This window comes from Pelobates fuscus, chromosome 8 (genome assembly GCF_036172605.1).
Source record: "Pelobates fuscus isolate aPelFus1 chromosome 8, aPelFus1.pri, whole genome shotgun sequence".
In the NCBI taxonomy this organism is placed as follows: domain Eukaryota; kingdom Metazoa; phylum Chordata; class Amphibia; order Anura; family Pelobatidae; genus Pelobates; species Pelobates fuscus.
This window is the reverse complement of record NC_086324.1, coordinates 36,357,034-36,374,507: the sequence shown is the minus strand read 5'-3', so window position 1 is coordinate 36,374,507 and position 17,474 is coordinate 36,357,034. Positions and strand designations below refer to the sequence as shown.

The following is a 17,474-nucleotide window of genomic DNA, read 5'->3' as shown; positions in this document are numbered from 1 at the left end:
CATGCAAATGAGCACAGACAGACATTGTGTTTTAGACTTCATACTGCCTTTCTGCAGATACCCTTAGCAATGGACACTTAGCAATGGATACTGTTTTAAACATGCCTTTTTTTGTAATCAATGTATTGGTTATGATAACAAATTATCAATGACCATAAACCAGCTATGTACTGCAGTTTTGACCTTATGGGTCTCATCAGAATATAGCGCCGGTTCTGGTCGGGAAGCTGAGGTTTCTCTGAGACTTCAACTTCCGCCACAATCTTATTGGTATCTGCCAATATGCTCTCGGAGAGACTTCAACAAATCAGGGAACTGCTAATGAGCACAAATATACAGAAGAGGATCACACACAATGATCTAAGTCCATCCTTCCAGAGATAGGAGCAGCACCCTCTTAACAATAGGCAACTCTACAGAAGTCTTTAATAGGATCTAGGTTTTGACTCTGCTCTGGAGGCTTTGTCAAGTCTTTGAGTCAAAACATTGTCTTTTGGCTTGATCCTGCTAAAGACTGTGTGCCCAGACTAATATTTTGAATATGACTATTGTAAGACATAATTTCCAGTTGAACAGATATATAATATGCTATATTAATTCTAGAATTGATCCTGGTTCACCATCCTGGTCTATCATAGTTATTAACTTGTCTTGAACATCAATAACTAGTGTAAGATTCAGGGACACACATAACTGCATTACCTCTATAAAAAAATGTACTTTGCTACTTTTGTATAAGAAAACACAGAATATAATTTTCGTCTCATTTACCATATTCTCAATTATTATATTCCCCTAATCTGCAAACTAAAAAAAACACATTTTTAAAAAGTTGCTAAACACAATAAAAAAGTTAACATGCTGGTTCTTTCAAACTTACCTTTTATGGCATGTTTCAAAAATTGTGTTCTAAGCAAATGCTCAATTTGCTGTCTATGTCATCAAAGACATATTACTAAACCTGTCCCAAATGTTTTACTAAATCAGTTTCACATCCTTTATAACAAAATGCCTGTCTGAGTTTCTTCACAAAAGTGCAGCACAGATTAATGTAATCCTGAAAGCTCAGTTGCCCTTTTTGCAAGCATTAAAAAGGGCTATGAAGGCTATGAGCCACTAAAGCTGGTACTACATATGAAAATGGAAAATTTAAGGGGTATTATAATGATTAGGTTTACTTCTAATTAGGAGTCTGGGTCCCAGTTAGGTTTGCACTTGGATTTAATGAATTTACTTTTTTTAATCTATATTTAAGGTTTATTAGGCAATACAAAGGAATGCTAGCAATTTTTCGAATGCACATTACAAATAACTATCACTTTCTGGGAGCAATATATTGTTTTAGATAGCATTACATTATTTTTTATGCATACAATTTTTCGTTTACAGTGTCAGTAAATTAATTAACCTTTCAACCTTTAACCATATATTGATTTTAAAACTTTTCTAGTTTTCTAACTGGCCAGCACAACATGCTCATTTTAAATCTGTTTAAAATATATGTGTCTCTGTTCAAATTGAAAGGGTGAATAAAAGTTATTAAATCATTGGAATTTAAATTTAAGCAAGTTATTGGGTCAGTTCACTAACCTTGCATGTTTGCTAAAGAAAATACAATTACTTGTATTAGGGTAAATTATCTAGTGTTCAGATAATACATTTCTCTAAATTGTACTGCATTCACTTCCAACCAAAAGCTAACCAAATAAATCTCATATCTCATAACTCATTTCTGAATTGAATTGTGAAAAGTAGAATGAGTTACGTTTGGTTAGAACAGCAGAATTGTGACAACTGAACATCATTTAGCTGCTGTTCAGTTGCAGTTTAGTATTTCGTGAATCCCTGAGAATATTTAAGGAAAACATTCTTGATATTGACTGGAGTAGATTATTCACCTGCAAAGGGAAAATATTGTTTAACAGACACATTAAGATAATTCTTATATGACTTTAATTGATAAGTCCCAGGCACCGTTATCAAAGTTGACCTTGACTCTAAAATTTATTTTTCCAGTATTTGCGGCATTGGTTTGAAGCTACTGTGTGTATGTAGCATTCAAGAGGAAAGAAAACAAGAAAACCAAATGTTAAGTATTAGAATAATCAATAAAAAAAAAAAACAGGCAAACATTATTTTCTAATCAATGGAATCATGACTCAATGCCAACAGAGTCTATTCATCAATTTACAAAATGTTGTAATTTTGTAGTAGTTAGAGAATTATCAAAACAAAAATTAAATTTGCATTTTAATTTGCCTCTCATGTTATTCTCACCAATTTATAGATCAATTGATGTTACATGTAAGTGAAGAGCAACATTAACAGAGAGAAAATGATGAATATTCTCTTTACATTTTATCCTAGCAGATCTTGCAATATTTAAGACTTTTTTGGACAGAGTATAACATGCACGTAAAATTGTCGAAGTATAGTGGTACAACCACTTACCACAAACAGCCATTGTACAGCAACATCAACATTACTGTTGATGAATAATATGATTTTTTTTAAAGCATCATGCTGCTCAATTAAATTCAGCACCATGGAGAGTAGCAAATGCCAACCCTGTTATGTGAACATAATATCTACTGTTTGAATCACAAAAACAGGGTAGGTTTGCCAGTCTTGCATGATCATGCTATGGTAGGTTTAAATAGTACAGCACTCAAACAGCTGTGCGGAAGTCATTTTGTGTTGCAATGGATGGAAGGACCATAGCTGAGTAGCATGCAGTCTAATAGTAACTGGTAAAATAACCATATATTACGTGTGCAGATATGTTGCTCTGTCTTGTTAAAAAAAAAAAAAAAGCACCCAGTGCTGCATTCTTGCCTCCTTCAACCTGGGTTTACCCCTGTGAGAATTGAGAAGGGGAAGCAATAACAGTCAAAATACAGCATTATTCTCATTTTAGATTTCTGATTTGTAATTTTTAAATAAACATAGGATTAAATAGTTACATGTCCATTATGTTGAGCTTGCATGCAGTTGAAGCCTTTATAGTTAAACATGTTAAAGAATTTTAATATTTTGCCAGTATTCAGAGTCATGTTTAAATATACATTCATTAATGTAAGCACACGTTTAATAATTCCCTTGGTAAAGTAACTTCACTCACTGTTTTTCATTCTTTATTTTCAATTTCTTAAAGTGACTTTGTCCCCCACCACCTCCCCTCCCCTCCCCAAATGAGTATTTCATAAAGATAGGATAGAGACTACTTTGTCTCAGTATTTTCCTTATGCTTGACAAGCTTGTCAAAATGGGCAGTTACCTTTTGTGAAGCATGTCCTTTCCTCCAGCCATCACCAGTGACAGCTGTAGGAAAAAAAAACCTCTGTCTATGGAGGATCCTGAAGTCTTACGGGATCCTCCAAAGACTTCAATGCTGTACTCTCACATGTGCATGTGAATACAGATCTGATATTGTCTCCCGGCAGCTGAAGAGGACTGGACAGACGAAGATGGTTGCTCCCTCAAGTGACAGAATTAGGTAAGTGAAACCTACTTTTCCCTGCCCCCCTTGGCCACTGGACTCCCAGAACCGATGTCACCAAAATATGCAAAGACCCCAGATGGTGACAGATCCGCTTTAAAACATAGTGTACTGTATATGGATATAGCTTGGTTGAGATAGAATGACATTTGTTACTGTGTTTATAATGATAATCTCCAACTCTTGCTTACATGATTTCTCTAGTGTCATACAATACTTCTGCATTGCAAAACAACATTTGACTTGTGTATACACTGGTTTGGAGGTGTAGAGATTAAAAGCTACCTCTTATTTACACAGCACTTTCTCTAGATTGTACTTTCACTTGAACAGGGATCCCTACACCTCCTGTTTCTGTTTACATTAACTTGACAAAGACCGTGTAGGTCAAAACGTTGTGATGGAGTGGGTTCAATAAGATTGCCTGGTTTGTACCTTGGAGTGCCTCGACTTCTATTTTGTTACTCTGTTTACATAAACAGGCATATTTTATTTGTCTGATCAGTTTTTATACCCAAGGTAAATCACAGCAGAATTAATTGATTCTCTAAATTAATAACACTAATATTTTCATTTGTTAATAAGATTTTTTCATTATTTTGCTCACATTACTATTTCTTTCCAGCAATGCAAAAATGTATATGTATTTGATCAAAATTTACATATATACTTATTATAGTTGTCTCTATAAAACAAGGCATTATATTTCAAAGGGTAATGCAAGCCACTATTGTAGCCTCCTGCAGGAAGGAGACAGAGGGTGACATTAAATGCTGTCCTTCCACAAGAAACAGAGTGATTGTCCAACTTGACATCAGAAAAAAAGGTGTTTCCCCAAAAGATGAGGACCAGTGATTGAGATGTGGGAATAGGTAAGTAGGATTATATTATTGTTTTGCGATGTAATAGTAAGCTAATCACATTTATACACAGATAAAGACCTTTTAAATAAGACACAGCTAGCTATTCAGTGTAAACAACTATCGGTGTTTAAGAAATCCTTAACATTTCATGATACTACATATATAGTATTGTTTTAATTAATAAAGAAACAATAGACTATCAAACAACCTTGAGATGTTTCATAAAATTTCAGTAATAGAAAATGACATTACAAGATACATTGCACTTATATAACTTTGTTCTTGAAACAAACATCAAGGAACACTCTCATAGAGGCTCATATCTGAACACAGTTTGTAATTAGTTTTGTTATGGCTCATTGTAGAACTACATTAGAACTGCTATCCTAAAGAATATTGAAAATATGTGTCTCCTAATGTTACTTTAAAGCATCTGTCATCTGGTTTTCTGTTTTTTTTTCAGTACAGTCTTTAAAAAATATGACTATATAGTTATATTTGTTTTCCTTGTTAGTGTGTCTATTTAATGACAAAGTAGAGAATGAACTATGTTATCTAAATGCCCTTTTTATGAAGCTCGATCAGACTTTAGACGTAGATTCAAGTGTCAAAGTCCTTCTCTTTTTCTCATCAATCACAATTTGACTGTAAGTTGACTTTAGGCTGGCCTCAGCAATCAGGATGCAAAGTAAGGGAAGCTGATAACTTTCAAATGTGGAACATTTTAAAAATAAAATGAGATATAAAACCATATAACAAGATTTTGATACATTACTTTACTATGCTAAAACAACAATATTACAGATGCTTTAATAAACATGGATATATAATTAGATATATCCTACCTCTTTACTTTCCTCTTGATCAGATTCACTGCTGAAGTCTTCTGTGTTAAGATTTTCACAGTCAGATTCTCCAACAGCTATAGGCACTGCTACAGAGAGGCACTGTTTATTATGCATAAGCTCATCAACGATATCTTTTTCCACACCAGTCTCTATTGCACCTGTAGTTCCATTACCATCTCTTAGGTAGTCTTGCTCCTTGATCACTTCCCCGATAACCTTGGGGAAGGCAAAACTGTTTGCAATTGCTTGACGTTCCTCAAACTGATTTGTTTCATTCATTTTGCTCTTTTTATTTTTGAAAAATATTTTTTGGAAAAAATCACATAAACATATTGTGAGATAGCTAAATGCCCTTTGCATCCTTCCCACTGCTATCTGTAGGTTATTCATTTCACTGTCATTGTCCGTGGCAGAGAGATTGTCAGAACTAAATGAGCTCAAAAGCAAGGCCAAGAACAAATTCAGAACCTAAAATGAAGAATTAAACAATAAATGAGTAGTCAAAAAAACCCCAATAAATTTTATCCAAAAAAACATGGCAAACAACTACTTTAATGTTAGTGCTAGAAGTGTGTCCTTTACTTGTCATCCATGTATGAAAAGGTTACATTTGTGAGACGCTTGTATGCACATGGCCTGACACGCCTGCTTCTGTACCCCTCCCCAAGTTATGCACACTGAACTGGGTGGGCAGGCAACACACTTTCTTTGTCTGTATTGTTATGAGCTGTACTTTTTCTTTGTTTTTCTTTCTTTCTCATTGGTTAAGCTATGTACACACCCTGTGACTTGAATAAGCTGTGCACATCCCATTAAACTTTGATTCATTCTGAGACTTGTGTTAAGGTGTGTTTCACTAATTATCACAAGAGCTTGAAGTTGGAAATCTTGGTTGGATAGAAGTAGTCCATGGCAGGAGGGAGATAACGTGATCACATAGGAAAGTTCTAACAAACTTGGGGGCTCGTCTGGGATGAAATCACTTCAAGATGTGTGTACTGTTAACCCTTTTTTAGGGGGGTCTCTCGCTTGGGCTAAGGCCATTATGAACCATGCTTAGTTGGAACATGAAAAGTGTTTCTCTTGTAGTTTAAGTGGTGAGGCTACTCAATGGTTAATTTATTGTTAATATATAATCTTTGACAGATTAATACAGGGGCCACTCAGGGGCTAAGTACATTTTACTTAATTATTCTGTCCCATTAAGAGGTCCTGCTGATTTTTGTTGTCTATAAAGCCGCATGATTTTGTGTAAATATATATTTTGCTTTTATTAACCTCATTTTTACATTTCCACTGATTCTTTGCTTGTAACTTTCAGATATGGGGCACAGTTTATAAAAAATAGGGCTCTGGTCTTCCTAAAATTTAGTTTAAAACTGCTATTGACGTTACTTCTTCTTGTGACACTAATAGTACATGTAGTTGTGAACCTGTAACGTTAAAGGGGGAAACCCCTAAAGATTTTGTGTGTAGGATTGCTTGTGTATATCATGCTACTCCAATTGTTGATAATATTGCAAAGTGGACTGAGTTAGTTTCTCCTTTCTTCAGAGATGAACATTGATATGAATAAAGGGCTGTGTTTGGGTGACAAAACCTGGCCTTATTATTATTCCATTTGTGGAATAAAAGATATATGAGAAAATGAAGGAAAGTGTGAGTTGTTCTGTCTTATTGGAACAAAAGGGAGGAACCACTCCTTACGCTTTGAACCTGGGTGCTATTTGGTTCTAAGCCTGTGTTCCTGCCTCTGAGCCACTTCAGCTCTTTGTTTGGCTTGAAACTTAGCCCTGTCATGTCTCCAGCATTGGTGGGCTAGACTTAACATGTGACTGCTCCTGTCAATCATGGTCCACCTGTATAGCATGCCTAGTCAGCCAGGTATAAAACACTACCTCTCTCTGAGGGCAGGATCAGTTCATTGACTCTTGTTCCTATGTTTAAATTTGTGATCCAGTGTTCTCCAGTTGGCTCCTGACCTTGGCTTTCTTATCTTGACTTCTGGCACTCTCTGACTTTTGGCTTACCCTCGACAATTCTCCTGCTTGTGTCCTTACCTGTACTGTGACTTGGAGCAATATCCTGCACAGCCCCCGTGCAGAGACTCACAGGCCAGGTGAATTCTTACCTGACCATCTTGGCATGTGTTTAATTGCAAGGGTGAGCATCTATCTCTGACTACCGGACTTCCACCTCAGGTAAGCCATTACAGAGTCAAAACATGAGTAAATACATGACACTTTAAGTTCCAGACTGAAGATCTCAATGGGATTGTGGTATTATAGTGATTTGTTAATGATGTGGGAAGCTATAGAAAAGCATTGGAAAACTCAACATAGGGACAGAAAGAGTATGGCTGCATACTATGTACTAAAGACCAGGTAGCAGTGCATGGGGACAACACCCTATGCGTGGACACGTGGGCAGATAGGTTATTGGAGGGGGGAGTACCCAAACTATAGAGAGACAAAGAGGGACCACCCAAAATGGTAGACACATCCTCAGAGATAAGGTAATGGCCTTGCCTTCTGACTCAGTGGGGAGGACATTTTGATGGTAGTGGACAATACAATGACTCCCTTCAATAGGGCTGCCGGAGGTTGCATCTCTGGAAAACTTTTGCAGCTCTTTCATACATAAAATAAGTTTCCACTAGTGTCACTCATTGTTGAAGATTTACTTTGCAATCTTCTTGTTGACACTGGGGCAACTGCTTCTTCACTCTGCGGCACCTTTTGCAATGGACCACTGCATCAAACCAGAGAAACCTCAGTGGGCATTTATGGAGTTACAATACCAATATCTACAACATCCAAACTGTTAGTTAAAACAGCTGATGACTCTCTTGACACATATTACACTTTACATTTTCTGTCTGATTGCCCAGTTAATTCACTGGGCAGAGATCTGATGGCTAAGATAAATATGTCAGTAGAAATTGATCATATGGGAGGAATTACAGTTCACTTCCCATTTCTGACTAGTTCTCTTAATCACTCCACACAGGCATTCCTTGCTGGGACATTTTTCAGGTCACATACAGGTTCAGGGGAACTGCACATTCCAGGTAAAAATAAGTGCCTTCCTATCTTATGTGACTGATTACCCAACCGTTAGTAAACTACTCTGTACCCTTTTATGGGAAGGCCCACTGGCTGTCTACAATCAGACTGACTCTGTATTTAATTTAGCAAACAATGAGGACAGTGAACCTCAGAGTAACTTCAGAGAACCTCAAGTATCCTCTTGACACACTACCCCCATCACTCTGGGCCATATCCTCCCCTGATTCTGGCTACATTGACTGCACCCCACTAAGTTACTCTTAAACCAGGAGTGCAACCTGTTTATATTAAACAATATAATTTGTTCCCAGTCATCCAAGAGCTAGTGCGTAAGGGTATCATTTACCCGCTCACCATTGAATACTCCCATTAACCCCACCCCAAGCTTGTAAGAGGGGAATACAGGGGACTTCAGATTTACACTTTAGCACCCTAACATGAAACCATTATTCGCTTTCACGCATAAAGGGAGTTAATATACATGGAATTGCCTGCCTCAGGGCTTTTGCGACTCCCCAAAAGCATTGTCTGTCATGATATGCCTCACCCTGAAGTAATGGACTCTCTCCAGTATAAGGGTAATGTCTTCTGTGTCGTTGTTTTTAAAGTAGACTGTTATGGTTTTTCGGTGGAGTGAAGGATGTCTTCATCATTAAGTAAGGTGTTGTTTAGTTTCCATGTCCATGTGGTGTGGTATTGTAGTTTTCCTAGCGTGATTGTGATGTCTGTGTGGTCTGACCATGTGATGCAGTTTATTTCTGATTGTATGAGTTTGGACATGCCTGCGCCATTGAGAAAGATGTTGTCTATTTTAGAGTATGTGTGATGTGGTGTAGAGTAATATGAGTAGTCTCTCGTGTCTGGGTGTTGTAGTCTGCATGCGTCTAATAGTCCTGTGTGTTGTAGATATTGGTATAGAAGTTTGTCTTGTCCCCCCCTGCCGTGTGATCTTGGTATTTCTGGTCTGGAGCTTCTGTCAATTGCTGGGAAGGGAACGGCATTGAGGACTCCCCCTGCTACCATGATCCCTCCTTGTAGGGTGGTTGTCAGTGTTTCCAGGGAGGTCCAGAACTGTTGGTCTGGTTCGTTGGGTGCGTATTGTCAGGATCGGGACAGGGATCCAACACGCAAAGTACAAACAGGACAGGGTACGTATACCGGACCTTAGAATGGCCGGACTAACGTACGGAGAGTAAAGAGAATGGTCAGAAACAAGTGGAGGTCGAGGGAACGAGAGGACAGGTGAGCGAGGAACAAGCCGGGTCAAGGAAACCAGAGGGAAACAGAGTAAGTCAAACTAGCCGGGTCGGAACCAAAGGAATAACTGAAATCGCCAGAGCACTGTGTGACTAGACAGGCTAGAACCACGACAGGGCAATGAGTGAATGGGAGAAACAGGTTTAAATACCCTGGTTACAGTGAGTATGCCCGCCTCCGACGAGTCCTGAGTGGCTTCCAGTCACTTGAGTGACAGATCGGTCCGGACTGACGTCATGACGTCGGGCAGCGTGCGTGACATCATAAAATGAGACGGATCCCTCGCGGCCGGCGTGAGAGTGTCTAGGGGAGCCGCGAGGGATGGAGGAAGCCGACCTGCTGGAGGAGTAAACTACTAAGTCTCTACCTCTTTCGGAGGTAGAGGCTTCAGGTACCCTGACACGTATACATTTACTATGTGTATTTTTGAACCGTGTAGGGTGCCTGTGATGGCTATATACCTGCCGTCCTGGTCTGTCTGTTTTTGTCTCCAGTATAAGGGTGATCCGCTACTTTGCAGCCCAAATCTCCAGGCCTGTCAGAAGGACACATTGTCCTTGCTGTCTCATTTACATGCAGTAGGACACAAAGTATCACTCAAGAAACTACAATGTTGCCTCCCTCAAATCAAATACCTGGGTTTCCTACTTTTCCAGGGCAAAATGGTCCTTGCTCCACACCACGTTTAGACTATTATGCAATTGTCAAAGCCACATAATAAAGCCACCATGCTATCATATTTGGGGACGGTGACATACTGCAGACAGTGGATACCAGACTGCTTCCACTATGACCACAACTTGCGGACTACTACCACTAAAGAGGTCCCAAAGACTATTCAATGGACTCAAGAACTACAAGAAGCATACAAGGTGCTCAGAGAGGCACTGTCCTCAGCCCAGCACTCAGGCTAACAAACTAAAACAAGCCTTTTCACCTGTGAGTGAAAGTGGGGTGACTGCAGCTGGTCCTGTCTCAGGTCCTTTTGTTTTTGCACACATCTCATTAGGTCATACAGGTCCTTAAAAAACCTTACCTCACAATGTATGACAGCCCAGAAAAGGTCTAGATATGAGACTATTCTCACTTCCACACAAGGCCTTTAAGTTAAGTATTCCTCATCCTCCTCAGGCCCAGCAGTACTGCTTTATATACTAATTTCCATTAACCTTCTTGTTGTTGAGGATGACCATGATTGTCATATATATCGAGGCATCACCCAGACATGACTTGAGTGATACCCCTTACCTGACAGTAACATGGTCTTTGTTGATTGGTCCTGCACCAGGTCCTCCGACAGTGTATTTTTGACAGGTTTCTCAGTTGTCCAATAACTAGATGTTGTTCTTATGGCACACTCTGTGCCTTCCCCCTCGGCTTTGGCTGCAGAATTGATTGCCCTCACACAGTATTCTTTTTAAAGATAAACCAGTTACTATTTACACAGATTCCACATATGCCATTCAGTGTTGTACATGACTTTGGCAGAATTTGGCAGCAGAGAGGTTTTGTTACTGCAGATGGTAAGGGGATATCATGAGCCTACGTAGTCTCTCAGCTTTGGAAGCTCTATTATAACCTTTCCATATTGCTATAGTGAAGTGTTAGGCACATACATCATCGCAAGATGATATCTTTAAAGGAAATGTGTTAGTTGATCAGCTGGTCAAACAGGCCACCCTCTCATCTCCACCACATCCTGCATACTCCTTCACAAGTATTCACATACAATTACTCATTATTATAGTCCCTGAATTTGCTCCCACTACTGACTTACACCACCTACAGGCATTGGCATACCAAGCTATGGGAAACTCGAGGTTTGACAAAAGTTCTTAAGGCCTTTGGTCAAACAAGGCGGGACAAGTTGGACTCCCTAAAGTACCGGTTTTCATTAGTCATTTACAGGGTTTTGGAAATAGATGTACTAGACAGGTTTGTGAGGACATGATTAAGAGGTTTGTATGTTGTGACCTGTCTGACATTATTCAGAAACAGGTATGCATGTTCCTCACTTGCAACATGAATAACCCAGGAGGAACAAACTATGGTAAGCATGATCATTTCCTCTTACCAGATGGACCAATGCAAAATCTATAAATTTACTTTACACATATGCCAAAGGGTAAAGGTGGGTAATATTTACAGGTCATTGTTGACCATTTCAGCAAATGGCTAGAAGCCTTTCTTTGAAAAAGGAGACAGCAAAGGTTTTAACTCAGGCCTTGTGCAAGAACATCATACCTAGGTTTGGGTGCCCACCTCAGAAAAATAGTGACAGAGGTAATCTTGTGCAATGATTGGAAATGCCATATTCCCTATTACCCACAATCATCTGGTCAGGTAGAAAGAACCAACAGGACTATAAAAGACAAACTGAGAAAGGCATAAATGGCACCTTTCACAATTGGCAGAACCATCTTCCGTCAGTATTAGCCAATATCCGAATGACCCCTAACAAAACCACTGGTCTTTTACCTTTTAAAATATTAATGGGTAGGACTTAACCAACCCGATGGGCAAGTAAAGGACCACAACATTTTGAAAAAAGGAGGAAAGCGCAACCCCAAGTATGTGCCATAAGTGCTACCGCTTTAATTGAAGAACAAGCATCTATACAAATGTTTCGGGCATAGCCCTTTCTCAATGCATCTTGTCCTTAAACATTAATGCAACACTCACCATTTTATATGCAAAAGTGAAATAACAATCCTGAATCCACCCCCGAAGTGAATGTGGGTTTTTATTTCACTTTTGTTATTTCAATTTTACTTTCTACTTTGAGTATTGTGGTAACTCCAGCCTCTATCATTTTTGAAGGACCACAGGCTAAGATTGAGCAAGTAGGTGGTGGTACTTTTGAATATGTTGCTAATCTGGTAAACTAAATTGAATGACATGTGATGTATCTCTGCCTCTTCCATTTCAAGGTAAGGAACCAAAATGCCCATTTAAGCCTAAATACAGAGTGCTGACAAGAAAGCTGAAGAGGAACAAATCTACAGATACACCTTCTGAATCTCCAAGCACAGTAGTAGCAGTTACAAGGACAGCAGTTCTTACAGACAGCAGCCCAACATGGGTTCATGCCCAGCGGAGGGGCACCATGGCCCACAGACAGAAACAAACCCCTAGATCAAACAAATAAGTGTTTTTGCAAGAATTTTCATATATTTTCAATAATTGTCTTATTGTTCATTATTTTCTTATTAGGTAACCCTCTCTATCACACCCCTAGAAACAACACACCTGTTATACTAAAAAGGGAATTGTCGAGGTCATCATGGGAACATGATAGTGTATATATTAAGCAACTGATGACCACCTATTTGCACCTAAATATCTTTCAGCCCTGCTGGATACGTGAGGATAGTCCTACAAGTCTAAAACAGGTATTCCCTTGTAGAGGATTCCCATTAAAGGAGATAGGATTGGAACTGTTGATACCCGAGGACAAGATGTGGAATTGCATTGTGAATCACACAAATTAACCTAATAGAGTCCATTTGGCAAAAGGGATAAATACTGGGGCAATAGTGAATATTAATATGGAGAATAATATTTTTAAGCCTCTTCTGGAATCCCTTGCAATTGTATGGTTTAATAATCTCACCAGTAGTAAACAAACAAAGGAAGATTTTAACATCAGGTACAATATCTTCCTTTCATGAGAAATTAAACATGTCAAGGAGAGAAGGAAGAGAATACTACAAATGGGAAGATATACCAATGGTTTCTCCTGCAGAGCTTACCTTTTATTAATATGACAGGATCTAGTCAGCAAGGCTCTATATGTTGTTACATTGTGTGTTTCATTTGGGTGTCTTATGCAATTCAAGTGGAAAAATCTTGGTTGGACAGATGTAAAAGTCCATTTCAGCAGTGAGATAATGATATAAGGTAGGAAAGTTCCAATAATGTATCAATGTTTTTTCCATCCTTGAATGCATTGTTATTGGGTATATTTAGTTGGGTGGCTATAATGGCTCCATGACATAGTGGGGTCAATTACCAGCTTTCTGTGGAACTGCACATGATCATAGTCACCAGTTCTGCATGTGTAGAAGTCAGACACACTGATTACTTTCCTTTTTGCTGTGTCACCTTTGTTGGCTGCAGGAGTTAAGCATGTGCATCAGTGTGCCTGTGTGTCGATTAATAATGAAAATCTGACTGGATACGACAACAATGTTTAGGTAGCTCCAGCTGCTTTGCATGATTCAGTGAACACATGACACAAGGAATGCCCCTGACAAGCTCCAGGATGTGTTTGGATATTCCGGTGCCCCTGTTGCAAACTGTTGCTCTTTTGCGTTTGTCCTTAATTGCTGACTACTTAACCACTGGTTTGTTATCTAGACTGCACACCTTCTCCTTCTGCATTGTTCTACACACTGAATATGAGTAAACATCTCTACCTGCACCCATTGGCTATGATGGTATGGACACTGCTGCTTACGTAACCGTTTCATAACCTGTGCCTGCTCTTTTTGAAAAGGAATGGTTTAACTATTTTATTTAATGTTATATTTCTATTGAGTGATATACAAGCAAAGAAGTATTTGAAAATGTAAACCCAATTCTAACATCCTGCAGTCTGTCTGCAAATTGGTAACTTATAGACCAGCAATGTTTAATCACAGACACCAGTACTTCTGATTTATTTACAGTAAGTAATAAAGAAGAACATACCACCAGGTTTCCAATGACCATCACCAACATAAACACGATGAGGCATAAATATTTATCCGAAACTTCCATACAGTCCCACATGGTCTCAATCCATTCTCCACAGAGCACTCGGAACACAATCAGGAAGGAATGGAAGAAATCATTCATGTGCCAGCGTGGAAGTCTATGGTCTGAGGAAATTTTCCAGACATTTTCACAGTAATGTTTACCAAACAGCTGCATTCCAATTACAGCAAAAATGAAAACAATGATTGCCAATACCAAAGTCAAGTTTCCCAGTGCTCCCACTGAGTTGCCGATAATCTTGATAAGCATGTTTAGAGTAGGCCAGGATTTTGCCAGTTTGAAAACACGAAGCTGGAATAAAAAAAAAAAAAATACAAAACAAACCTTAATAAAGATGGAGAAAAGTGCGAAAACTAGTGTGGGTTGGAAAAAACCTGTTGGTGGAAAAAACTATGAAAAATAAAGCCTTGGTGAAAACAGAACAAAATTAAAAGAAAATTCCATATGGATACTAAAGATGGCAACAATAGCCTTGACATACGAATATAAACTGAGAGTTAGATCTGGAAAACATAGCTTGACTTCCAGAATCTAATGGAAAGACTTACTTTTAAAGGTGAACTGGCACTTCTATGGAACGTACATCACTGAATAAAACATTGTGAACTATTTATAAATGCATTTAGATTTCTATCATAGGATTCTCTATTTTCTTTTACATTTATATTAAACAATTAGCAAATCACGCTATAATAATCAAGTTTGGTTCAGGCAACGCCAGGGCAAAAAATGCAAATGAAGAGATAACGAAACACTGTTTAATTTCTTCAAATTATCATTTTGACACTTTATATGATATACTAACTTAGAACTTTATTATAATCTCAATTTATTTATATAATGGATTATGAATAAATTCGCATTATCTTGTTTAATTCCTTGCTGTACTTTTAAGAAATACTTAATTTTATATAGATTTTATATAAGATTCATTCATTCAGCTGAATCACTATTAAGTCTATTAATGAATATGACTTTTTGCAATTAGACCATATAATGAACATGGAATGCTTTATATTCACTTGCATGACAACGGTTTATCAAAATGGAGAGGAATTATCAATTCCGGGGCTTTTTGTCTCGTGTGAATTAGACCCTTCACTAACAAACTCTTTGCAAAAAAAACACCCCCAGACTCCATGTAATTTGAGACTCCTGGAAAGTAATGTTTAAATTTATTTTACCTTTCAGTATGCATAGATAACACATTATTAAATGGAAACAAAAACAACCATTTAGGCTGGACAAAAAACCTTTAAAAAAAATTATTTGGGTCAATGGAGTATATTCGAAGCTTGGGCTTGTCACCTGTGGGGTACCTTAGGGATCTGTACTTGGACTCATTCTCTTTAATATATTTATTAGTGATATTGCAGAAGGACTTGATGGTAAGGTATGTCTTTTTGCTGATGATACTAAGATATGTAACAGGGTTGATGTTCCAGGAGAGATAAGCCAAATGGCAAATGATTTAGGTAAACTAGAAAAATGGTCAGAGTTGTGGCAACTGACATTTAATGTGGATAAGTGCAAGATAATGCATCTTGGACGTAAAAACCTAAGGGCAGAGTACAGAATATTTGATAGAGTCCTAACCTGAACATCTGAGGAAAGGGATTTAGGGGTGATTATTTCTGATTACTTAAAGGTAGGCAGACAATGTAATAGAGCAGCAGGAAATGCTAGCAGAATGCTTGATTGTATAGGGAGAGGTATTAGCAGTAGAAAGAGGGAATAGCTCATGCCATTGTACAGAACACTGGTGAGATCTCACTTGGAGTATTGTACGCACTACTGGAGACCGTATCTTCAGAAGGATATCGGTACCTTAGAGAGAGTTCAGAGAAGGGCTACTAAACTGGTTCATGGATTGCAGAATAAAACTGACAAAGAAAGGTTAAAGGAACATAACATGTATAGCTTGGAGGAAAGACGAGACAGGGGGGATATGATAGAAACATTTAAATACATAAAGGGAATCAACACAATAAAGGAGGGGACCATATTTAAAAGAAGAAAAACTACCACAACAAGAGTAAAATAGTCTTAAATTAGAGGGGCAAAGGTTTAAAAATAATATCAGGAAGTATTACTTTACTGAGAGGGTAGTGGATGCATGAAATAGCCTTCCAGCTGAAGTGGTAGAGGTTAACACAGTAAAGGAGTTTAAGCATGTGTGAGATAAGGCCAAGGACTAATGAAAGTATTTAGAAAATTGGGCAGACTAGATGGGCCGAATGGTTCTTATCTGCCGTCACATTCTATGTTTCTATGTTTCTATTTATTAAATATTGTTGTATATGATTTATTTATTATGTCAAATTACATGTTGCCAATATCACCCTCACATTGCTTCTTTGGACACACACATTACCTATACATGCACACACATATATACATTGATTAAATGCACGTATATGCACACTTTGATAACACATACACGTATATGCAGATATTGCAGACAAGCCCACTGATACAAATTCTAGAAAAGTGAACACACAGATATTCACTGCTGCCACACATAAACACACTCTCTCAAACACACACAAATATTCAATGCCATAGTAATATATACACTCTCACACAGACACTAAAATACACTGCCAGACACATACACATGATGACATACATACAAATACACTAATAATAACACACAATGTCAGACATATACATGTAGAATCTGCATCATGGAAGAATAAAAAACAGCTTACAAAAACATTGGTCTATATTACTGAAGGACCCAGTCCTGGGAACCCACCCACCATATCAACCTACACTCATATATAAAAAAAAATTGTAATCTCAAAAACATGATAGCTTCCAGTTACGCAATAAAAACTGATGTTGGGAACACCATGGAGCTCTCTGGTACCTTTAGAGGATGTAATTCTTGTAATTCTTGTTACACTATGTCTTTGGATAGAGTAAATCAATTCTCCAGCTTTATAACGAGAGACATTTTTAAGATTAACTCCAAGGTTGGATGCCACACGGACTTTGTAGTTTATTTGCGGCAGTGCCCATGTGGCAAACAATATGTCGTACTAAAATAATCCTTAAAGTCAGGGTTTTAGAACATCTAAATAATATAAAGAAGGGTCTTATGACACATGCAGTCCCGGTTCATTGCAAGTCCTGTACCTATTTGTGGCGAAACCAACCTCGCCACTGGGCATTGGAG

At 38.1% G+C, this 17,474-nt stretch overlaps 1 protein-coding gene across 1 annotated transcript in view; it reads right to left on the bottom strand.

Moving 5' to 3' along the window:
* LOC134571437 (sodium channel protein type 2 subunit alpha-like) overlaps positions 1 to 17,474 on the bottom strand; it is a 122,330-nt gene that overhangs the window by 20,299 nt on the left and 84,557 nt on the right. Inside the window, exons 17-18 of the mRNA XM_063429687.1 lie at positions 14,228 to 14,584; positions 5,208 to 5,678 (exon numbers count right to left, since the gene is read on the bottom strand). Of these exons, the coding sequence (XP_063285757.1) occupies positions 5,208 to 5,678; positions 14,228 to 14,584 (828 nt within the window). The remainder of the gene's footprint in view (positions 1 to 5,207; positions 5,679 to 14,227; positions 14,585 to 17,474) is intronic.